Genomic DNA, 24,188 nt, shown 5'->3' on the forward strand with positions numbered 1-24,188 from the left:
ATGTAAGCATGTTATGCATTCATTCACAGCACTCCAAGTCATTTATTCAATATATCAGTTCAGACCATAACGCTGAACGAAGCTTTTAACCTTCACAGGACTGAGTGCTTAACTCTATCATGAGCACAGATGCAATGTGTGTAATAACATGATTGAAACTATATGCGTAATATATTGAATAAATGTTTTCATCAACTGCCACTGCTCAAAGCTTAATAAAAGGATATAAAAGAAAAAAACATGATATAAAAATGATATAATTCCCACAGAGGTCACGAGAGGTGGCGAGGTGGACGAGAGGAAAAGCGGGACCATGGAGGAGGTTACGGCGGCGTGGTTAGACACGAGGGGAGGAAGAACACCCTCGGTGGAGAGCAAAGCGGTGACAGAAGGACGTCCTGTGAAGGGAGGAAATGAGACACCAGCCATGTGCGTCGAGCTCAGGACTGTGGCGGGTGGAGTTCAGAGCTCTGCGTATGCAGGTAAGTCTGGACCCTGTTAATTACTGAAGACACTCTGGATAATTAAAGAAGGATGAACTTCTATCGCTGCACCATCGAGAGCATCCTGACCAACTGTATAACAGTCTGGTACGGGACCTGCTCTGCCTCGGACCGAAAGGCGTTGCAGAGGGTCGTTAAAACTGCCCAGCGCATCGCCAGAGCACCACTTCCTGCCATAAAAGACATCTACAGGAAGCGGTGTCTGAAAAGGGCTGGGAAAATCATCAAAGACCCCAGTCACCCATCACATGGACTCTTCACCCTCCTGCCCTCTGGGAGGCGCTACAGGAGCCTCCGGACTAAGACCACCAGGTACCGGAACAGCTTCTTCCCCACAGCTGTCAGACTCCTGAACTCTGCCTCCTGACATCTGACCCACGTTAACACATGGACTGAACATACACACACCCACAATGGACAACTGTACCCTCAAACACACAATAATAACATGGACTGAACCACCACTCACAACCACTAGCACTTTATATAGCCTCTGTAGAAACTATCTACACCCTCACTTATCTTAACTGCACTACTGTATAGCTCTGTGTAAATAATCATTCTGTACATTCGATCATTTTTAATCCTACAACTGTTTACAACTTGCATAGTTCCCATTTCTGTATAGCTGTATATCTCAGATTCTGTAAAGTTATTTATTTCATATTTATATCCTGTTCATAGCTTGTACTCACTACAGCCTGTACATACTTATAGTTATAGCATATTCATAACATACTTCATACCGTGTACATTGCAACATACCATAATAGACCCATTTCTGTAATATACTCACATATCTATATTATTGCTAATATATATTGTAATATATCTATATCATGGCTAAAGCACCTCTGGATGGATGCAAACTGCATTTCGTTGCCTTGTACCTGTGCATGTGCAATGACAATAAAGTTGAATTCTATTTTATTCTAAGGGTGACTGTCCTCCTTTTTCTTCAGTAGACGCTGGAGTGAAGTGGCAGTGAGGATGTCTGAGGGCGCTGCCCACTTGGACTTTTTATTGGACTTTTAGTAGTTTTAGATCATCGGCTGAGGCCACTGCAACTTTTACTTGGGCTGTTTTATATATTTAAATCCATGTTGTCCCTGTCCAGGGTATTTTAAATTAATTATATTTTAGAAACTTAATTGGTATATTTTCTCCTGCCTTGACTCCTGCTCTTCCTATTTTAGAAGGTTTCCCTTCTCAGAGAGCACCTCTGACACATGTCCCTGACCTTTTGTTTTGCTGATTTGTGCTGCTGTAGGTAGAATGCAGGTCATTATCGAAATGAACTGGCTGTATCTTGTCCATATATCTGATAAATTAGCACCTTATGAGCAGATCAGCTGCAGAAGCTTCCACTCCCACCAGTGGATTTTTGCCATTCCATCTTCACACTAATTTGCCACATTCAGTACGTTACAGTGTTAACTGATGTGACACAAATTCACATCTATCAGGAAATGCGTGAGAGATGGAGAGAGGCTGAGGCAGAGATGGATGTGAGGAAGACGTGGAGGATAATGAAGAGGATGAGACACACAGGGAAGAAGATGCAACTGTCAACAATAGATTCAACATCTGTACAGAAAGTGTGTCTGCATGTGATCTGCATTTTACCACACCGCACTAAACCTTGGAGTAGTGCCAAACTAACCAGTGGCAATAATGTGCACATTTCTTATTCATTCGCTCTTATATGAAAATACAGTATAGAGGACCAATTTAATCATGAGTGAGTGAGACTGAAGATGTTGGTCGGTAAGCTGAAAATCCCACAGTGGCGAGGAAACAAAAAGGATGCTTCTGTCTCCACTGTGGATCACAGAGGATTGTTCCCAGTCACCCTGTGATGGTGTGCAGCCTGGACTGTGGCTGGGATTGATCCATATGAGAAATTAAACTGAAGTGACCTGAAGACTCGGTGTGCACTGATAATGCCTTCGCCTCTCCAGTTTTAATAGTAAGTAGCAGACGGGCAGGCTGAGCCTGCTGTGAGTGCTAAATGGAACTAATGAAGATTTGTGAAGTCGAGTGTGAGTAAATTTAAAAAGGGATTTTATGTTTGACAAACTGTAGAATGCACATTGATTGAACTTCTCAACCATGCAACACATCCCTGTGGCCAGTGATGTGGAAAAGCTTTTGCAGCTGGTCGTGTTGTTTTAGTCTCATCACTGTTTCTGACACTGATGCAGACAGAGCTCAGGAAAGCTGCTGGTCGCCATACGTCTGTGTGCCAGAGGCATGGCTGTTCTGTAACTGTGTCACACTCCCACAGGACCAGTGGAACTACATATACTGTGTCTTTCAGTTGTCTCATGTATAGTATCAGTGAAATGTCCCTTTATGCCCAAACATGCATGTCTGTAAAGCTTACATTTTAATAGCTTACTGCAAATGTATGCAATAAACACGCTCAGTTTGAGCAGAATCAGAATCAGAATCAGAATACTTTATTGATCCCTGGGGGAAATTATTTTTTGTTACAGTGCTCCATTTTAAACCAACATTAAGACAAGACAGACAATACGCTAACTAAGAATAGTACAATATATACATATATATACATACATACATACATAAGTCACTTATAAATAAATAGTTGGAAAAGAAACATGTGTAGCTGTAGCAGCAAACAGTGTGTTAAGTGGGTGCGTTGTACAGGGAGATGGCCACAGGCAGGAATGATTTCCTGTGTCGTTCAGTGGTGCTTTTCGGTAATCTCAGTCTCTCACTGAACGAGCTCCTGTGACTGACCAACATGTCATGGAGTGGGTGGGAGGTGTTATCCAACATTGATGATGAGCCTGCCCCCCACCCACCGTTCACAGGCAGCAACCCAACAAGGTGCTCATGCTGCATACACAGAGATTACACTAGCTTATCGAGTCCTAAAACACACACACACTTTCAACACTGTTTGGCTGTATCAGACAGATATTTACTGGGCAGATACTACCCACAGTCACACACACACACATCATTACACAAAATGTGTTTCACAAAAAATCGAGAAATCAAAAGTGTTCAAAGTGGAGACACAAAGAGATAAAGACACACACAGATACCACTCTGCTGTTATTATTTAGCTGATGGTCCATTATCTAACCCTGTGTGTGTGTGTGTGTGTGTGTGTGTGTGTGTGTGTGTGTATAAGTGCTCCTTCACATTACAGTGCTGCTACATTTCCTGCACACACAGAAAAGACAAACCCACAGATAAAGCAGCTATTGTCGCAGCCGTAATCCAAGTGAAAAACATGTTGTGGTGTTGCTGTGATACAAACAGGAGCATATTGTCTTGACAACAAAAGGCAGCCTTGTGAGCGGTGGAAAGAAAAGGGAAGCAGAGCAGCGATCCACAATAACATTATTGTAATGTAGGAGTTATATCAACAGTGTTTTTCTTCCAAAGCCTCTTCAACAACATACTCATTGCAGTAACCTAGATAAGTGGCCGTTCTGTTCCTTTAATACTATCAATACATAAACAGACGTGTTTGTAAGACACAAAGAACTGTTTAGCACCATGGCTAAATGCAGCCTAAGCCCACAGCACCATGGATGCCCTCCATGGACCAGTGTCACGAGCATCCCTGCACACCTTTCTTTCCCTGGCCACTCCCACCAGCCCCGACCATGTGACCTTATCAAAGTGGCTGATAACACTAAAACTTAACAAGAAAAAAGAGCTGTTTACTTTCCATCCGATGTATCCCAGACTATGAAGTGAGCATTGTTAGAACATTATCACTTATGAGTGGCCATAATGTGTTGACTCATGTAAGTGAGAAGACAGTACAGATATTTTTTCACACACATGCAGTCAAGCAGTTGGCAGTTACTGAAAATATGTAAAACAAGTATGTGATTACTTGCAGTTATCACAAATGTGGGAGTGAGAACAGACCTGCAACCGAAGACCAAAGTAAGAGACAAACCTGTTGTGTGTGGGAAAGTTAAAGTTGAAAAATGGATCGGTATGGAGAGTAAACCGAACATCACTCAACAACAAGGCTGAAGTTCATTCTCACTGGCAGTCATTCTGTGGTGTTTCGGGTCTGGTCAACACGTTTGCTTAAAAGGCCTACATCACACACTAAGTACCTGCTTTTTCATTGACAAACAACCGCACTGTGTCTTTATCCACTGCTAACACTGCAGACAGCAGAGCTGGCGTCCTCCTCTGTGGTGCTCGTCCTTGCACCGTGCACGACTCGTGCTGGCTGCTGCAGGCTTTTCTATAACCTCCCTTTTTCTTCCACTCAATCAATGGGTACATTTTTGGATACTGACAAATCTTTCCACTGGGTTTAAACCAAACAATCAGTGTGAGATTGGAGTGCAGACTTTTACCTTTACCTTCAGGTAAAGCATCAACATTTTAGGATTTACAATCATTTTTACACACAGTTCCTATTTTCAGGGAACAAGCAGTTTAATGACCTCGTGATTTAATTAGAAACACAGCATTTAGAGTTTGTTTGAGGCAGTCAGTGACACCAAAGCACTTCCAAGTATTAGAAACACTTCCTAAAATGGGTTTACATAAAAATGGCTGTAGTTTCTAAACACTTTGTGCACTAACTTTGTTTAATCCCTTAAATTAAAGCTCAAAGTCTGCTCTTTAATCACAATTAGATTCTGTTATGTAGAATCCACTGGTGTGGGGCACGGATACAAAACTGTCATTGTCTTCAGACCTAACCACCTAACTGTACGCCTTTGTAGTAGTTCAGCACAGAGCTATTATCATAAGTTTTCACTCTTAGCCTCACAGGCTGCTTATGGTTCTGTAACTCGTGCACATGTGAGGGGAACTGCAAATAAACCGCATCTCAGATTAGTGCTGAGCAACTGCTGATTGTCTCTTATTTGTCAGATATGTCCGTTGCAGTGGTAAATGGACTACTTTTCTACTCTCCCAGAGTACTCAAAGCGCTCTATACAGCGTAGATGGACTGGATGGATTGATGAATGGCAGTGTTTGTAGTTAGTTTGTCACTGTAACAGTAACTGTTGCCGTTTTCAGTCCTGAACTGTTAGTTAATAAGTCTGAGTTTCTGTTTTGCTCTCTTGTTGTTTCTGTGTATGGACTTTTTCTGTGATTGTATTTTCAGAGTCCTTTCCCCTCTGTCTTTGTACCACACTTGAGTGTCTGCTTGTTACCTACAAAGCACAGGAAAACCTTAGAAATGCTTGTAGAAATGGACTGTTAGATGATAACAGATAACAAATGGGTAGTATTATTATGAGGAGTAGTATGTAAGATCACTTTCCCTGTGACTGAGAACTAAAATGGTAAATGGACTGGTTCTTATAAAGCGCTTTTCTACTGAGTGCTCAAAGGGCTTTACACAACTTGCATCATTCACCCATTCACATCCATTCATACAAGCATTTCTAAGGTTTTCCTGTGCTTTGTAGGTAACATTCATATACGTACATTCATACTCTGATAGATGCATCGAAGAGCAACTTGGAGTTAGCATATTGCCCATGAATACCCACCTTGTGATTAGTAGATCACATACTCTACAGCCACAACTGTGCAGAATGTAGAATTACCAACATGCCTGTGTCTGTTTGAGTGTGGAGAGGAAAGAGGAGCCCCTAGAGAAAACCACATTCACTGTCCTCAAAGAAGAGAAGCTCATGGTGATTGTTAGAATCAGCTCTCACTTAAGAGCTGCTTTTAATGTGCCAGACGTCTTTGCACTCCTGTGAGCGTGGGTAGAGGGAGACGACCCTGGGCTGGGTAGTTCTTCATCTGATGAAAAAAAGGTCAGGAGCCACTGCTCGTGTGATAATATATATATATATAATACTATGTAAAGGTTTTGAGCCTGCCCATATCTTTTATATGCTGCTATAACAAATCGGTCCAAGATTTACTGAAATATGTAAACATGCACAGAAACACAGCTAGTATCATTCTTATTCAGTTTCCTTATATATTATAAAGAGTTTGAAAGTGAATATTTGGTGTGAGCAGCTTTGTTGTCCGGCACAGTCTGAACTCCTGACTCCAATCTTGTCTCAATTCTTTTACCGGCTTCTAAAAGGACATTTAAAGCTCTTTGTTAGATGTTTCTGCTTTTTGTTTTCTTCTCTGTCCGGGTGATTCCACGCTGCTTCAATAATGCTGAGGTCTGGGCTCCAGGGAGGTCAATCCATGACTCATGGTGTTGTTATTGTCTTTCTTGGAGCCTATCCAGCAGTCATAGGGTGAGAGGCAGGGCACAGCAGGGTACAACAACGGGCTGTCGTGCTGTTGCAAGGCTAACACAGAGAGGCAGATATGCATTCACACAGGTAGCTGCAGTACTCAGAGAGGACTCAGAGGGAGAACATGCACACGGTGTACAGGAAGGCTTCGGCTGACTGCTGGCTTTAAATACACGATCTTCTTATTGGACCCTTTTTGCAGTCATTTGTCAGCAAACACAATGAAACATAACTTGAGGCTCTTTGTAGTTTGAATCCACGTTTGCTGATTTATGGCCTCCTTACTAATCATATATAATGTTTTCCTTTTTTATGTTCTGATGCTGTGTTGGGCTGCAACCTGGTTTTCCTTACAGATACATGCTGTAAAAGCTGCAGTGTGGCCATTTCTCCTCCAGGGGGCTCTGTGTGGTTGCCTTCCATATCAGGGCTCATTACTGCTGTGGTTAGCTGCAGTAATGTGGTAAGAGCTGGAGCCTACAGTGCACACGGTGAACCTCTAGGTGTCACCCATTGTCTAGTTGTCAAGGCAGAGGGGAGGGAGGTGTCTGTAATCAACCCCCCCCCCCTCATGAAAATTCAACCATTTGGGGGTTTTAGCAGCACCTAGTTCCACGTGCGTCTCCAGCACATTTCTGCCTGCCACCACATCTAAGCTCGGTCTCTTTTTGTTGTGAACTCGAGTGGCTCTGAGACTGATGACAGACGGGCTTCTCTGTTTCTCTGAGCTCAGACTAAATTAATCCTAAATGCTTCCAGACATTTTATTAGCAGAAATGCTTCTAATATGAATAATAAAAAGCGAAGTTTCCTGATGCTAGGATCAGTAACTGAGAAGAGCAGGTGGCTTTACCCTTCATGAAATCCATTTTCAGTGTATTCTCTGTGTTCAGAGCCTTTAGAATGTGTGCTTTGTCACTGTGCTGACATGTTGTGTATGATTTTTCTAATCACTAAGACTGAAGCTCATTCTTTCACTGATTATCAGCTGATGTTGATGCCATGTGAGCAAAAAATAATTGCTAACTAGTACCTGAAATACTCCATAATCCATACTAATAAAATGATAATGCACTGCTGCGTGTGCATTTGTTCTGCTGGTATTTGACGACGCTCCACTGCAGAGGTGAGATACATACATACATACCAGCGTTTCTGATGCTGTGTCCTCATGAAGACCGGCTGTTAGCTTTATTAACATAACATTTTTTAAGAAAATGTTTGAAACACAAAAACTTGGGTAAGGAGTGGAGTGAGATAAGGGCAAGAATTAAAAGAAAAGTAGAGGTCTGCTTGGTTTTACTCAGACAAGTCAAGGTTACACAAAAGCTGAACGAGGAAGAGTAAAAATGAGTTAGTTCTGAAGTCTGCCAACAAATCTGCTGCCTATAAACTGAAGTTATGAACTTGACACATGAAACAAACTCAAAATAACCAACCTAGCATACAGAGCACAACTAGCTGGCTCATCAGACAAGTGACAGACTAACAACCTGATTACCCCACATAGAATCAGAATCAGAATCAGAAAGGGTTTTATTGCCAAATGTTGAGCAGGTTTACAACATTAGGAAATTGCTGCGGTGCTTCAGTGCAAACATACTGTCATAAAAATATAAAAATAAGAATAAGAATTAAAAGTGCTAAGTGGATAGATATATACATGATATATACATGAGTGCAGGTGGTGATCAGTGCCAAACATGGAATGATGCAGTGAACACAGCGTAGGGTCATGTGTTAGTGGTGGGAACAGTCATACGGTTATTGTTCATGTGTCCGACAGCAGAGGGGAAGAAACTGTTCTTATGGCGAGAGGTTCTGGTGCGAATGGACCGGAGCCTCCTGCCTGAGGGGAGCAGGTCAAACAGACTGTGTCCAGGGTGAGAAGGGTCAGCTGAGATCCGAGCTGCACGCCGCAGTGTCCTGGAGGTGTACAGGTCCTGCAGAGATGGGAGTCTGCAGCCAATCACCTTCTCAGCAGAGCGCACAACACGCTGCAGTCTCTGTTTGTCCCTGATAGTGGCTCCAGCGTACCACACGGTGATGGAGGAGGTGAGGATGGACTCGATGATTGCAGTGTAGAACTGCATCATCGTCCGTGTTGGCAGGTTGAATTTCTTCAGCTGCCTCAGGAAGTACATCCTCTGCTAGGCTTTCTTGATGACGGAGGTGATGGTGGGCTCCCACTTCAGGTCCTGGGTGATGGTGGTACCCAGGAAGCGGAACGAGTCCACAGAGGTGATGGGGGTGTCAGTCAGGATGATGGGGGGGAGTGGGGCTGTGTGCTTCCTGAAGTCCACAATAATCTCCACTGTCTTCTGGGCATTCAGCACCAGGTTGTTGTGGCTGCACCAGGACACCAGACGTTCAACCTCCCTCCTGTAGGCAGACTCCCCGTCCGAGATGAGTCCGATAACGGTGGTGTCATCTGCAAACTTGATTAGCTTGACAGACTGGTGGGTGGAGGTGCAGCAGTTGGTGTACAGGGAGAAGAGCAGAGGAGAAAGAACACAGCCCTGAGGGGAGCCGGTGCTGATGGTCCGGGAGTCCGAGACATTCTTTCCCAGCCTCACGTGCTGCTTCCTGTCCGTCAGGAAGTCAGTGATCCACCGGCAGCCTCACGTGCTGCTTCCTGTCCGTCAGGAAGTCAGTGATCCACCGGCAGATGGGATCAGGCACATTCATCTGGGAAAGCTTGCCTCGGAGATGGTCTGGAAGGATGGTGTTGAAGGCAGAGCTGAAGTCCACAAACAGGATCCTGGCGTAGGTTCCTGGGGAGTCCAGATGCTGCAGGATGAAGTGTAGGGCCATGTTGATGGCGTCGTCTACAGACCTGTTGGCTCTGTATGCAAACTGCAGGGGGTCCAGGAGGGGGGCCGTGAGGGTCTTGAGATGGGAGAGAACTAGGCGCTCAAATGACTTCATGACCACAGATGTCAGAGCCACGGGTCTGTAGTCATTTAGTCCAGTGATCCTAGGTTTCTTGGGGACAGGGATTATGGTGGAGGACTTGAAGCAGGCAGGCACATGGCATGCCTGCAGTGAGGAGTTGAAAATGCCAGAAAACACTGGGGCCAGCTCGTTTGCACAGTGTCTGAGGGTGGCAGGAGACACGCCGTCTGGGCCGGGAGCTTTTCGAGCATTCAGACTCTTAAACTGCTTCCTCACATCTGCTTCATGAATATGAAGAGTTGTGGTGGGAGGATACATATTTTATGAGGTTTTTTTACTCAGAAGTAGGCTACCACTGCAGGACTTGGTTGTGCATTAGCAACAAAAAGTTTAATTTGAGCCTGAGAGGGTTAAAAGAAGGGAACCAATCAGAGAGGACTCCGTGTTATAACTACGAAAGCATGGACAGATGAAACAACAATCCTAGTTTCTCGTCAGCACCAGGGTGACAAAAAGTCAGCATCCCTTTTAGACTGCAGTTAAACTGTTACTTATAAAGCCATCTCTAGACCCAGCGGTCTTAGCTGCTATAAAACTACTCTCTACTTGGAGTCTTCTCTCACCCCCATTCTCTGCGACCTGCTGGAGCGGGGGGGCTAGGAGGAGGAGTTGGCCGTCCGACTGCGGTCTGGAGTGTGGGGCCTCCCTGCTGCTGTGGAGTCGGGGCGGTCTGCCTCCCCCCACCGCAGGGAAAAGGGTAACACCCTCAGTAACTCCCTCAGACATCGGTGCGTTGGTGGTTCTTTGTGTCCGGGGATGGGCGTCCAGGTACACACCGGCTCACTCCTTGGCGGCCGCTTATCGGGGCCTGGAGCCTGGGGCTCGCTCGGGCCACTTCGGAGGTGGGGTGCCCCCGGCCTCTCGGCCTGGGGCTCGGTCACTCAGGCACGGCTGGCTGCTGGCGGAGCTCACGGGCGCGTCACTGCAACCCCCCCTGGCTTCTGCTCTGCGGCTGCTGAGTGAGCCCTCATCTGGGACTCTCCTCAGCTCTTTCTGGGACAGTGGCGTGGCTGCCCCTCTGTTGGTCTTCCTTGGTCTCTTGTGTTCTGGGGGCCTCTGGATGTCTGGAGTTTTGATCTCCTCCATACCTGCTTCATGCCCTGGAGGACGGGGCTGTGGCCCCCCCACACCCTCTAGCAGATCATTACATGAAGGAACCTTTTAAAAACAAGCGCGTCCATGCTCACAGGTGTACACACGGGTGATCACACCCACAAACTACACCCTTTTTGGCTCCTACCTCAAAGCACACTGTGTTCTGTTGATCTTATGTGCTGCACAATAATGTTTAATATTTAGTATTTAGTCATATTCCCATATATCATTGTGATGTTGTTTATTCTATTACTCTTGTTCTCTTCTGCTTGTTTTCTTTTTTCTTTCTCAGCAGGTGATCCAGGTGATTGATATATGCATTTTTTTTCTTTCTTTTTTTTTTCTGCCCGTTCTATTGGTTTTTGTATTTTGCCCTTCTCCCCCGTCCCTCTTCTCAGCTGTTTCTCTTTCCCTCTTTCTTTCTCCCCTTCTTTCCCCCAGTCAAGTCTGTCCCGTATTCAGTAAGTGAAAATAAAATAAACAATAAAAGGTGAATCAAATGGACCATTACGGCAAGGCTGGGATGGTCAATTTGGTAAAGTAAATCCGTTGGGCATCTTTCTTTGCCTTTAGACAACAATTCTGATGCAAAAGAGCCAAACGGGACAGGCAAAAAAAAACAAAAACAAAAAACTACTCTCTACTATAATCAGCTAACAGATCATCTGCAGAGGAATGGCTTATTTGAAGAGTTTCAGTCAGGTTTCAGAGCTCATCACAGCACAGAAACAGCTTTAGTGAAGGTTACAAATGATCTTCTTATGGCCTCTGACAGTGGACTCATCTCTGTGCTTGTCCTGCTAGACCTCAGTGCAGCGTTCGATACTGTCGACCATAATATCCTATTAGAGCGATTAGAACATGCTGTAGGTATTACAGGTACTGTGCTGCAGTGGTTTGTATCATATCTATCTAATAGACTCCAGTTTGTGCATGTAAATGGAGAGTCCTCTTCACACACTGAGGTTAATTATGGAGTTCCACAGGGTTCAGTGCTAGGACCAGTTCTGTTTAAATTATACATGCTTTCCTTAGGCACCATCAGTAGAAGTCAGCATACAAATGTTTCTTCTTTGCTCACTATGTGTTAACAGACTTCTCTGAATTTAATCGTGGGTTATTAATAATCTCTGCCTCTCTTCCACAGCATGTCTGTCCTCTCTTCCTCTCCTCACCCCCAACCAGGGTGAGATGTTCACCCCTCCCAGAGTCTGGTTCTGCTCAGGGAGTTTTTCCTTCCTTCTGTTGCCAACTACTTGTTGTTTGATTGCTGAAGTGTCACTCTAAGGTTGTAGGATGTTTACAGTATAAAGCACCTTGACGTGACTGTACATAGATAAGAAAAAATGTATTCATTTAAACAATTAAGCATGCTGATTTGTACTGCCATTCGATTGATGGGTCAGCATTGTTTGGTTAAAGAATGAAAGAAGAAAGGATTGCAAATAGAATTTGGAGGGTGAATTATAGCTGTAGCTAACGTGTGGTGTGTACAAAGTCTTGAACCAAGCAGATGGTGGTAATACAGCTAAATGTTTGACACAACTCACGTGACCTCAGCATCCACATGGACCCCACAGAAGTCTGTTTCAAATATAACACAGGTAAGATTAAATTATTGAACAGTACTCTATATATTAGAGGTTGTGTTGTCATGTAAAGGAAAATGAATATGTTGTGTACAAGGGTTGTTTGCAGATCACCCGGGTCGTCATCTGCACTGATAAATAATCCTGACAGAAGGACGTTTACAGCAAATCAAATCTAGTCTGAAATACGTCTCATATTGAAAGGAATGACAGTAAAGTGGATTTCATTGTTTTCTATCAGCATGTTTGGTTGATCCAGTCGACTGCAGCCGTTCCATTTCCGCTCATCCTCATCTTCCTGGGAAGAAAGCGGAGCTCTAAAAATTCCTGCTGTGCAACAGAAAATGTGACCCAGACACCTCGGTCGGGTTTGTGCATTATTTTATTTGTTTTTCAATCCCCTGCACCAATAATCCACAAACACAAGTGTCTATTAACTCAGTATTATATTAATGAATACATATTATAGTGACAAATAAAAAATAATCACAATACAAAAGAGCCATTTAAATATGTCGAATGTCAATCGCATGTCAAAGTCTTGATTCAACGTGTACTCAACATGCATTTAAAATATAAAAATAGACTTCTGATTACAATTATATACATTTTTTATAAATATAAGTATACAAATGTATTTTCAAAATACAAAGATAAATACAGTCACATTGTGTACCTTTTTTTTTGGATATTTAGCATTCACAAAACACAATTATTAAAACTGAAACACAACTTTAACGACACTTGCAGGTCTTGTTTTTTTCTTTGTTATTTCCTTTTCGGTCTTTTTTGCCACCAACACACCCTCACCTTCATTCTGCACTGAGGGGGCGGGGAATAAACAGGAAGTCTAGCTCTGCCGAACATCCTGTAACAGTTTGTTGATCTCAGCCACCAAATCACTGGCGTCCACCAATTCATGCCGGCTATCGCTACGTTTGCCCTGAAGGTGACCGAGCACCGAGTCAAAATCGTCCTCCTCGTAGTTCTCTGGGATCTCCTCCATGGCTGGCAGCCACTTGGAGGAAGGCCCAGGGAGCGGCGCCGACACCGGCACCGGGGGAGGCTGCACCAGCGTGGGGCTGACCAGCGCTGTAAGCAGAGGGCTGCTGTGGGGCTTGTTCTGGGGGCTGTTTTTGGGCGCCTGTGAGCCCTTGTGGCTGCTGCTCTGTGAGCTGAGCTTGGTGCTTGGTTTCAGCGTGTGGTAGCTACCGCCCTGGTGGTGGCCAGATGGGCCTATGCTGCTACCTGGGTTCTGGAAGTGAGTGTTAGCAGCCCAGGCTGCCACTCCCTGTTGGTGTACAGAGGGGCTGGGCTTGCCGGGCAAATGACCCCTCCTGCGATCTAAAGATCCAGTCATCGGTACGCCCATCCCACTCAGGCTAGTCCCCTTCTGGTTTTCACTGACCTGGACATATGAGTCCAGGCCCTGGGGTATTAACCTCTGAAACACGCTGCTCATCTCTGAAAGCAAAGACGTGGTCCCACACAGGTCTTCGTCTGCGGCCTCGTTGCTGCCGGCACCTTCTCCCCCTTCGTCTTCACCGTCCTCCCCAACGAGGTCCTTGCCAAAGGTGGAGAAGCTCTGGTTCCGGGCGGAGCCGGTATCAGTGCAGGGCTGCGGGGTCTTTTCTTGAGACACGTCACTGGCTTGGCGGGCTTCTTCCCCGGGGATGTAGAGATTGCTGCGGTAGTCAGAGGAGGCTGGGGAGGCCAGGGGTGGCATCCAACACTGATCAGAGTGACCCAGAACGCGGCACTCGTCTGTGCAAAGCCTCATGGCTGCAGAGAAGACAGAAGCATGAGTAATCATGAGTGAGCTGCAGCCATATGGTCACTCTATACAAAACTAAACCTGCTTGTGTTTTGAGTCATTTAAAGATAAACCTTTTACTAAAACCTAAACAGGAAAGTAAAACTCACAGAACATGGGTTTGTTTCAATCCTGATAGTACACTCAGGACACTGAAAAGGTTCTCCACAGAACTGGTGGGAGAGCCTCTCTCTTTCACTGTTCATCAAACTGATCATCAGCGAATGTGACCACCGTCTAAACCATTTAGCCGTGTGTTAAGCTACCATCTATTAGAAGACTGAACAGGTGTGGCCTTCATGTTTGCTCACAGGTGGGTTTCTCAGGATTATTGTCGGGTCTTTACATTATGAGATAAAGTGCTTTGAAGTGACTGTTGTTGTCATTTGATGCTATGTAAATCAAACTGACTTGCTACTAAGGATGGCTCTACCTGCTATTGAATTAACACCAAACGACTCACGGCCCGGTACCGGTCCACGGCCCGGGGGTTTGGGACCTCTGCCATAAATGAGGTCATAGATTCTTGTAGAAACATTCTCTTCCACATGACTGTATGAATATACACAATGCACAAGAAAATAAGTGCATACCTACGGGCCTACTGGTGATATTTACAATTTCAAACATAATAGGAAAAAATGACTTCAAACTACTTTCAAAAGCATCCCATAATGTCCTGTGTATGTCCATATTTTATACTGTAAACAGGCAGAAATGAAGAAGTCTCCATCCAGCTAACATTTGCCTGCCCGTCCTCAGGTGTTTCTTTCTTTTCATGCTTGGCTGTCTCTGGAAATCTGCCCTAATTAGTCTGAGAGGCTCTTTGCAGGAGCTCTGCCGTCTATCGTCCAACGACTTCACCACAGAGAGACGATTCAGCCGGGCCGATCAATGCCTATTACCCATTCAAAATAACTCCTCCTTTAAAAGCCCTGCATTTTTCCCTTTCAAGTCACTCTTTTCAATATTAAATCTTCAAATAGAAAATCTCTGAAGAATAAATTAGACAAATCAAATATGCCAACTTAAAGCCTTCATTAAAGGACTGCGGTGCTTTTCAGTGACGCTGTTGAGGGACTTCATTATCCCCTCATTAACATGAAAGGAACATTTATAATACATCTTAGAGCGGATGAAAAGTGCATTTGGGTGCAGTGGAAGGATGAAAACAGTGCGGGGGCAGAAGCAGATTGGCCACCTCGCTGATGAAAGGCTAAAAATGAAAGATTTAACCCGAGCGACTGGTGTGTGAAAACAGAAAAGGAACAAAAATCCACGTCAAACAAACATTAACCTCCTAAGACCCAAACGCTTTCATGCCATGCACGTTTAATTCCTCTTTGCTATTTGGGCTGATGAATGTAAAAATAAAGAATTTTTTACCTGATTTTGTTTTTGACAAAAATGAGATTCACATATGAGGACATTCGTTTTAAATTTCAACAGAACCATGGCAGTATAATGTCCTTTTAACTGGATATCAGGCTCTTGTAGAGCAAAATTTAGTATTTTGGTCTAGACAACCTAAAATGTGATGTCCACATATGTGGACGCAGGTCCTGGGAGGTTAAATGAGAGCCTCCTGACTAACTGGGATTTACTTTTCAGAGAGGACTGAGGACAACATGGTTCGCTGTGTGTTTACTTCAGAGACTGGATTTGATCAGTAAACCAATTCAGCTTCTATTCCTGCTAAGAGGAGGACGCACGATCAGTGAACGTCGGTGATCGGACTGACGCCTACGATTTACAGGAGCACTCTGGCTTTGTGTGAAGCAGGCACAGACCAAAGGAGAAGAGTCAGAGTGGAAAGGAGACATCCAGTCAAGCTTTGAAAACACTGCGTTGTACTAATGCCTTCGTATTTAAGACAAAGTTCCAGTCATCGGCCCCTGAGGAACGTCCCCAGGCTGATATCTAAACCTGGAGGAGTAATCTATTACTGTTACATGTGCCTGAATAGGTCTCCCTGCCTGTATGTAATGACACTGTTTACTCAGTATTCGTGCTAAATATAAAGACGTGATCAGGCTGATCAGCAGCGCTACACAGAGGTCTATTAGAAGTAAGCCAGCAGGGTTACTCATGTACAAGAGCTTAAAGGCAGTACAAGTGTTAAATAAAGGTGAATATTGAGTAAAATGTGCAAGTACTGCTTTACTGATGGCTCTGTACTACAGCTGTGTATTAGCTGTGAAAAACAGAGAACCTGTCTTCTCCATCTAGACAAGCAAGAAACAAAGCTCTGTGTTACATCCAAGGGGGCGGGGGTTAAGGCTTCCACACTGAGTCATAATAACAGAGAGCTGACTTTATGCTGCAGTGGACCGGGAGTGGGAGGTGGCCTAAGCATCCATAAGGAGAAAGGTGAGCCTAGAGATGTAACTGTGCTCTTCAGGGTTTAATCATGAGCGCAACTCTGAGCCGATTGCATAGCAACTCTGCGCCTTGTGGCAATTAAATGCCTCCGTTTCATCAGAGCAAGATAAGAGCTTTGGTTTGGATGGCTGGAAATGAAGGTTTGAAGGTGGGAAAAAGCAGAGCGCCTAACGAGCGGAGCTCCTCTACAAAGCTGTAAAGAAGGGGTGGGAGGGAAGGAGGAGGCGTTAGTGATGAGATTGTCTGCCCGTCTGAATCGACTTTAATTGGGATGTAGCTCAAATGTGGTATTAAGTGATGGCTGTGTGGGAAGCTGGCCGGGAAGAAGCAGCAGCTCTGGGAGAAGAGGGATGGCGTGATAAAAGATGCTGCAGAAGCTTGCAGCCTGTATGATGTTAGCCAAGACACGGTGAAAGTTTTACAGGATGTGACGGAGTGTACCCTGCTCAACTAGCATGCAAACCTGTCACACATGTGATGCCAGCATGCAGAATACTTCACAGTCAGTATGGTCACTACAAAGTGCTCATTCTTCCTCGTTAACTCAGCTGTAGAGAGGAGGGACCGCCCAGCAACATGACGGCTCAACAACCTCATGACAGTGTCACTCACAGTCCTTCAAAGTCAATACATGTGCAGCTTATTTTTTTAGTTTCAGGTTTTTTTTATTGTTTTTTCTTTCTCCAAAACGAGCTCTGACATGAAAGATAAAGATATGGACATGTACTGATAAATGATCAGAATTATAATATCTGACTGTCTGAGCCTAAACTGAATCAGTGATAGAAATCAGTAAGGATCCCGGCCCTATTACAGCTGTCTATAGGCCACAGTATTCCCAGCATCCCACAAATAGACTCATGTCTTGGTAAAGTGGAAAATTCATTTTAGTTTTTAAGGATGATCTAAAGGACCTCCGACTCCACTCTAAAGAATGGGGGCAAAGTCAAAAATCCCATAATATGCAAACCAGCACAGTAAAGTTTGACTTGAGGTTAAAGGAGACTCGGACAAAGACGATGTGCTCCACAGTTTTTCATATGAAGCTCTGTCTGTTTAATCATCAGGCAGTTCCTCTCAGCTGTGGTCCACAGAGAACACCATGACTACAAATGACTACAGTGACGTATGAGAAACTCAAGCGTTCTTTTAAAATTGACTTGAAAACCTCTTTAATAGGGTTAATATCTTTACGACCTAAAAGGAAAGAAAATGAGCACTTAAATCACAAATCAGGTCTTGGCTAATTAAATTTTAGTAAAAATGATGTGATTTGTTGAGAGAAATTAGGCGGTGGTCAGTGGAACCAGAAAGCATCAACCATCGAGGGCTGGACTGGTATAGTACATGGCATGTTATTAGTATCGGTGGTATAGAGAATGAATTGAGGGTGTAGCACAGTTCTCATCAGATGACCTCTAGGTGGGGTTGCTAAGCAAAGGTTAAGCAGCTCTGGTGTTGCCCAGTTTGAGCCACGTTCAAAGAGTTTGTGACCCATGGAAACATCAGTGAATGATGACTCATATGCTCTAATGAATTTCCCAAATTGATGTATTGCTTTAATTCATTTGAATAAATAAATCGACCAAACATGCAGGCCACAGACTGCCAGCTACCATAATTTGCTACATTTTATCATCTCATATGAAAAGAAGCTGAAAGTGTTTGTGTTTAGAGCTGTTGGCGTGAACCTCCAGGAACACTTGTCACCATTACCTGATAAATCACCAAAAATATAAATATCCCTGTAGCTGTTAGATCAGCAAACCAAGAATCTGCATGTTTAATGGATACAGTTCTTAGCAATTCTACGTATAATTATTATAAGAACAATATCAGAGTGGTGGATAAAGCTGAGCAAAATAAAGACTGAAGCTTGGCTTCATATCTACCGAGGGCAGTGCACTGTGATGTACCTGCATGTGCTCTGTGCTGGCCATCAGGGGCATATATCTCAGTAAAGCCCTCACCGAGGAGCCTGTCCATGGGGGACTCCCTGCCGGGCTCGTAGTCGCTGTCCCCGGCCTCACTGTCTCCCCGTCCGCTGTCCTTCAGACTGAACTTATCCATCTCATTCAGGGCATATCTGCAAAAAGCCAGAAGCAGATTTGATACATGAATTACTGCCAATAATATTAGCATGCTTATGAAGACACCACACTGATGAATAATAAGGTTCACTGAGAGTGCTCTGCAGAAGGGTTTTAACATAAAATTATGCAGATGTGAAGTTATTGAGCATATAGTTTAACTCCAAAATCGACTGGACCAGAACAGAGCTGAGAACAGTGGAAATGTTGCACTGTGACATAAGGAGGAGCTCAGAGGGCTCTTCCTCATGTGTGCCTAGGTGTGCCAGCACACAAAGCATCGTTCACGCATGTGTTACCTGTAGCTTCTGGTGTATTTGTTGCCTCTGAAGCTTGGCCGTGGCTGGTACTGGCCCTGATGAAGCATGGACAGAAGCTGTGAGACTTGCTACAAAGCCAAGAAAAAAAACAAAAAGAAAGGAAAAAAGACAAAATAAAAGGGAAAATGAAGAGGGGGAAATGAATGGAGTCAACAAGCAAGGCCACAAGACAATGTTTGGGGGGGGGGGGGGGGGGGGGCTGAGGGAGTGCATGACTTTGTGATGGTCAACAAAAACACGACACGTACAGCTGAACAGAACACGGGAGGTAACCCCGGTACATGACAAACCACGTGCACGGCTTCAAATGAAAAGGTACTGTAAGTATAAATACTTCAAAGTATTACATGTAAATCAGGTTTACATCAATCCCATGGACATTTAAAGAAAATGAGTAAACCTCTCACCTCTACAGGAGGAGTGGCGTGGGCCAGCTCCAGAGCAAAGTTCTCTTGCACATGATTGGAGGAGATGGTGACGAGGCTGTTCAGTGACTGGCGGCTATGATGGCTCTGCCTGCTCCCCAGCGTGCCTCTCTCAGGTGTAGGGGAAGGGGAGGGGGAGCGCGGGTGTGCACGCACAGGTAAAGTTCCATTGACGGTCGGGACCAGGGTGATGTCTGCCTTGTGGATTTGCCTGGCGGGCTTCTTAGGGTGGTTCTGGTAGCTGTTCTCCGCCACGCGACAGTTGTAGTTGTGTCTGGGGTCTTTCTTCTCACGGCTGCAGCGGGCCGTCGCAAACATCAGCATCACGATGAGCAGCAGAGCACAGACTGCACCCAGAGAAATGATGACAATGAGGGAGAGATCCAGTGAGGCCTGGGTGGAGCCGGTAGGATACAGAGAGGGGAGAATGTCCATGTTCTCCTGCACAGAGAGCCTGAGGAGGGCTCCTGTGGACAGCGGGCTGATGCCTCTGTCCTGCACTTCCACCCTGATCTCCATTATGTCCCGCGGAGCCTGCTCCAGACTGGCATTGGTTCTGAGCTCACAGCGCCGGGCATCCATCACAAACAGCCCATCCTCATTGCCACCGATGATGGTGCAGCTCACCTCTCCGTTGGCACCAGCATCACGGTCTGTGACTTTAAGGGCGGTGATCAGCTGACCCGGGGATGCATACTTCCACACGGGAAGCTCAGCGGTATGATTCCGGAGTGAGGGGGAGTGAATGATGGGCGGGTTGTCATTTTCATCCAAAACAGTCAGATGGATGGAGGCATTGACCGACTGCACGGGGTTTCCCCCATCACGTGCCTGAACAGTGAAGGCGATCCGGCTGACATCCTCATGGTCAAAGCTGCGCAGTGCATAGATGGCACCATTAGAGGGGTCGATGGTGACGTAGGTAGAAATGGGGCTGTCTTGTACCACTGTGTCTATGATGGTGTAAGTGACCTGACCGTTGGTGCCCAGATCTGGATCTGAGGCCACCACTGTCATCAGGTAGGCTCCAGGAGAGTTGTTCTCTGACTTAAAGACCTCGTAGCGGCTCTTCTCAAAACACGGAGGATTGTCATTTTCATCCAGAACCTGGACGGTAAAGTGTTTGATGGTGGAAAGGCTGGGGGAGCCCCTGTCCTCAGCTATGACCGTCAAACTGTACTCTGACCTCTTCTCACGGTCCAGTGAGACATTAGTGAGAATCATATAGTTCTTCTCGTGGGTCTTCTGGAGCCTGAAGTGGCCATGGCCGTGCAGCCTGCACACCACCTCCCCGTTGAGCCCTCCATCAATGTCATCAACACGCACCAGAGCTATGAACGTGTCCACAGGGGCCCCCTCTGAAATGTAGGCCACCTCCTCTTTGCCAGGTGTCATCAGGTTAATGTTTATCTCTGGTTTATTGTCGTTGACATCCACAACTTTGACCACGATTTTGCAAAGTCCAGGAATGGAATTAGGGCCCAAGTCCTGAGCCTGAACATCCAGCTCGTAGGAAGCACCGGTTTCATAGTCCACCTTTTTAATCAGAGTAATGTGGCCGTTTTCAGGGTGGATCTTAAAGGTCTCCAGGATCTTTGGTGAGACATGACTGCTGAAAGAGTAAACTATTTTCCCATTAGTGCCCTCGTCAGGATCCGTGGCGTTTAAATCAATAATCAGAGTCCCAAGGGGAGAGTTTTCTAGCAGATTGATTGCATAAGCCTGTTCGTCAAAGGCCGGGCTGTTGTCGTTGGAATCCGAAATACTGATCTTGAGCAGAGTGGAGCCAGACTTGGGGGGCACCCCGTTATCCGAGGCCGTTAGCTGCAACTGGTAACTGGCCTGCACCTCCCGGTCCAGTTCTCTCATCACCACCAGCTCTGCGTACTTGGCCCCGTCTGTCCGGGTCCTCACGTCGATTTTAAAAAAGTTGTTGGCTGTGAGTGAGTACGTGTGCAGAGAGTTCTCCCCTACGTCCGCATCCACAGCGCCGTCCAGCGGGATGCGCGTCCCCACTGACGCGCTCTCGGAGATCTCAATGGGGACGATGGCGCGAGCAAAGTGCGGAGAGTTGTCGTTGATGTCCAGGACTTCCACTTCTACGTGGAACAGCTGCAGGTACTCCGTGGGCAGCGTGACCACGTCAAATTCAATGGAGCAGTTGGAGTTTTTCTCGCAGAGCTTCTCGCGGTCGATCCTGGTGCCGATGCTGATCTGTCCGTCGTCCTCGCGCACGGCCAGCAGCGGCGTGCCGCCCAGCTGCATCACGCGGAAGCGAAAGCTCAGGGAGCTGGGTAACTTTGGCAGAACCGCGGACACGTCCTCCTTCAGCCGCGCGATGACTGTGCCCACTTTCTGCTCCTCGTAAACTTTGTATTTCAGAGTCTTCCCGCTGGCGCCGTGCACGAGCGCGAGCAGCAGCGCGAGCTGGAGTGGAGCCGAGGACCAAACGGTCGCTTTTCTTTGCCTCCTTTTTGCCCCCATCTTCTGCGCTCACACCGAGGGATGACTTCCACAGAGGGGAGATCACGCAGTGGAGAACACGAGTGTCCTTAGTGCGACATGTTCGTCCTGGGAAAACTGCACGAGACACAAAGAGAGATGAAGAAATAAAGAAAGTCGTTTCGTGGGAGACGAACACACACAAACTGCGCCTCTCTCCTCGCAGACCGCTCTGTCACACTTCCACATATGCTCTGAGTGTGTGTGTCTGTGGCTGAGGAAGCTCCCTCCCACTCTGTGTGACTGAGAGAGAGAGAGAGAGAGAGAGAGAGAAAAGTCAATGTGTGCGCGCGCTAGTCTTTCTTCTCGCGCCCCTCTCTGCGCCCGCCCCGTCTCTTTTCCACACAAACACTCCTCCCTCCTCCTAAATCAGAATGGCCTCCTTTAAGCAACAGGAGTGCGGGTCGGGGGGAGGGTCCCGCTCCCCCCACCGCAGAAGTGTGTCACAACAATGGGCCGGAGCGCGATCCATTCGGCTCAGCCTCCGTTAACACAGTCGCACACTGACGGTCGCGCTTGTATTGACAGCGCATGCCACCTCTTTTGTCGCGTGCGGCTAAAACACCAACTTATGGCTTTGAGGACAACAACGAGCCAACACGCCGAGCAGTTACACCCAGTGTGTTTACCACGGCTGCGTTAGATCACATTATAGATCATCATTATAAGGACAGGGCACAGTAAAGTTACGAATCTGTCCTTATAATGCAGTAACACACCGTGTGTGTGTGTGTGTGTGTGTGTGTGTGTGTGAGAGAGAGAGAGAGAGAGAGAGAGAGAGAGACAGTCTCACACTGATCAGTTACAAAGTATCATGGATGCACATTAGCCACTGTAGTCACGTGACTGAGCACTAAAGTCTGTTTGTCTGAACACGACAGTCCGTCTCTCAGTCTGTGTGTCTAATCTTTTCAGAATGCATTCTCACAATCACTGAAAGTGTGCTGACCCCCCAGCTGACCCCACAGGTGTCCCTTGACAAAGCCCCACCTCCTCTTGTTGCTGCAGAGTTCAGTGGAGGCAGAATCTGCAGCTCCCCTGATCTCCATCCTGAGCCGAGCCTCAAGCAGCCCAGCCTACAATTAGCATCCATTCAGAGTGCCTGGTGACAACGAGCTGAGCTCAGACCAGTTGAGAGCAGAGCGTTCCCAGCTATGATGGTGCCAGATTATTATCAGAGCTCAGTAATGACGGGCAGTGGTCTGCTACACGGACTTTATCTTGATGTCATGGCTGCTGTGTGAGTGAAGGAAAACACCAAGATAAGTGTGTCTTTTCGTTCTGAGGTGACACCACAGAAACACCTCCACACCCCACAGTGTCGCAAAGCCCACAGTACAGATTTGGTCCATTTGATTATTCACACAGTAATGAGCTGCTCACACTTCTGCGCACCGGAGCCACATTAGCACTGCAGTCTGTCCGAGGCTGGATCTGTGACGGACTTCATCGCAATCTGACATTCCTGTGAGCGACCCGTGGGAACAGGCTCTGCACTGCCATCTGCCTCTGAGCAAACACATGGACACCAGCTCACACACACACACACACACACACACACACACACTGACCGACCCAACACCCATGTAGTATTCGGTTTGCAGATGCTGATTGTCAACAGACACATCTTAGAAGCTCTAAGCACTAATTTAGTTTTCATGCAGCGATGCTGTGAGCCGCTGAGACTGCATCGATGGCCTGAACTGTGTTTAGTTCCAGGTTCAGACGCAGAACACTCAGTGAAACAAGCACCAGGGTCCCATCTAACCCAGAAACTTTCAACCAAGCCTCAACCAACAAACTCTGCAGCACTTATATTTAAATGCGATGGACAGGTTCAGTCATCTTTATAATATAATATAATATAATATAATATAATATAATATAATATAATATAGACGGGGGTTGGGTGGCTGCTGGAGGGTCCTGGGCAGCTCATGTGCAGCAGGCTGTGTGATGGGGTGGATGCAGAGACTTTGCCCTCAGGGACCATAACATGAGTGAAAAGAGGGTGCAGCACCTTTGTCATTGAAATGAAGCAGGAGATCCCCATGACAAAGGCTGCGGAGCAGGTGGAGCAAGCCCACCCCCACTCATTCCCATAGAATGAGTGGTGCAGGGGGGTTAAGGGTGGAAGCTGGGAGACGTGGGGTGATACTCGGGCTTCCTCTGCTTCTATTCAGCTGTCGGGATTTTCCCCCAATTTAGACGTGAAGAAAGTTGGACTAAGACTTGATGGAATGAAGATCAGTGACACGCTCGGATAATCTGCACCAGA

The 24,188-nt window shown here is 46.1% G+C and overlaps 1 protein-coding gene across 3 annotated transcripts; it reads right to left on the reverse strand.

The window, feature by feature from the left end:
• Window positions 1-12,750: 12,750 nt before the first annotated feature.
• pcdh18b (protocadherin 18b) lies at window positions 12,751-22,096 on the reverse strand. Of its 3 annotated transcripts, none has more exons than XM_086261963.1 (4): window positions 19,391-22,096; window positions 18,963-19,018; window positions 18,490-18,659; window positions 12,751-14,160 (listed from the first exon to the last, which is right to left on the reverse strand). In XM_086261963.1, exons 1-4 carry the CDS (start codon window positions 21,890-21,892, stop codon window positions 13,229-13,231), a joined length of 3,660 nt encoding a protein of 1,219 aa, XP_086118089.1. In that variant the 5' UTR covers window positions 21,893-22,096; the 3' UTR covers window positions 12,751-13,228. The 3 variants fall into 3 exon arrangements, with proteins under 3 accessions (XP_086118089.1, XP_086118097.1, XP_086118078.1); XM_086261971.1 differs by having other exon boundaries at window positions 18,544-18,659; window positions 18,963-19,051; XM_086261952.1 differs by having other exon boundaries at window positions 18,963-19,051.
• Window positions 22,097-24,188: the final 2,092 nt, after the last annotated feature.

This window comes from Aulonocara sp. 'chitande type north' Nkhata Bay, linkage group LG2 (genome assembly GCF_057382095.1).
Source record: "Aulonocara sp. 'chitande type north' Nkhata Bay isolate Kocher_YH1m ecotype deep benthic linkage group LG2, A_spYH_male_GT1.1, whole genome shotgun sequence".
In the NCBI taxonomy this organism is placed as follows: domain Eukaryota; kingdom Metazoa; phylum Chordata; class Actinopteri; order Cichliformes; family Cichlidae; genus Aulonocara; species Aulonocara sp. 'chitande type north' Nkhata Bay.

What these genes read in the sequence shown, in the direction of transcription:
- pcdh18b (XM_086261952.1), bottom strand. Translation starts at nt 21,892, where the DNA reads ATGGGGGCAAAAAGGAGGCAAAGAAAAGCGACCGTTTGGTCCTCGGCT. An exon ending in ACGCCACTCCTCCTGTAGAG is followed by an intron (nt 19,052 to 19,390) that starts GTGAGAGGTTTA and finishes TTGGCTTTGTAG; the next exon opens with CAAGTCTCACAGCTTCTGTC. An exon ending in CCAGCACAGAGCACATGCAG is followed by an intron (nt 14,161 to 18,489) that starts GTACATCACAGT and finishes TCTTCTCTGCAG; the next exon opens with CCATGAGGCTTTGCACAGAC.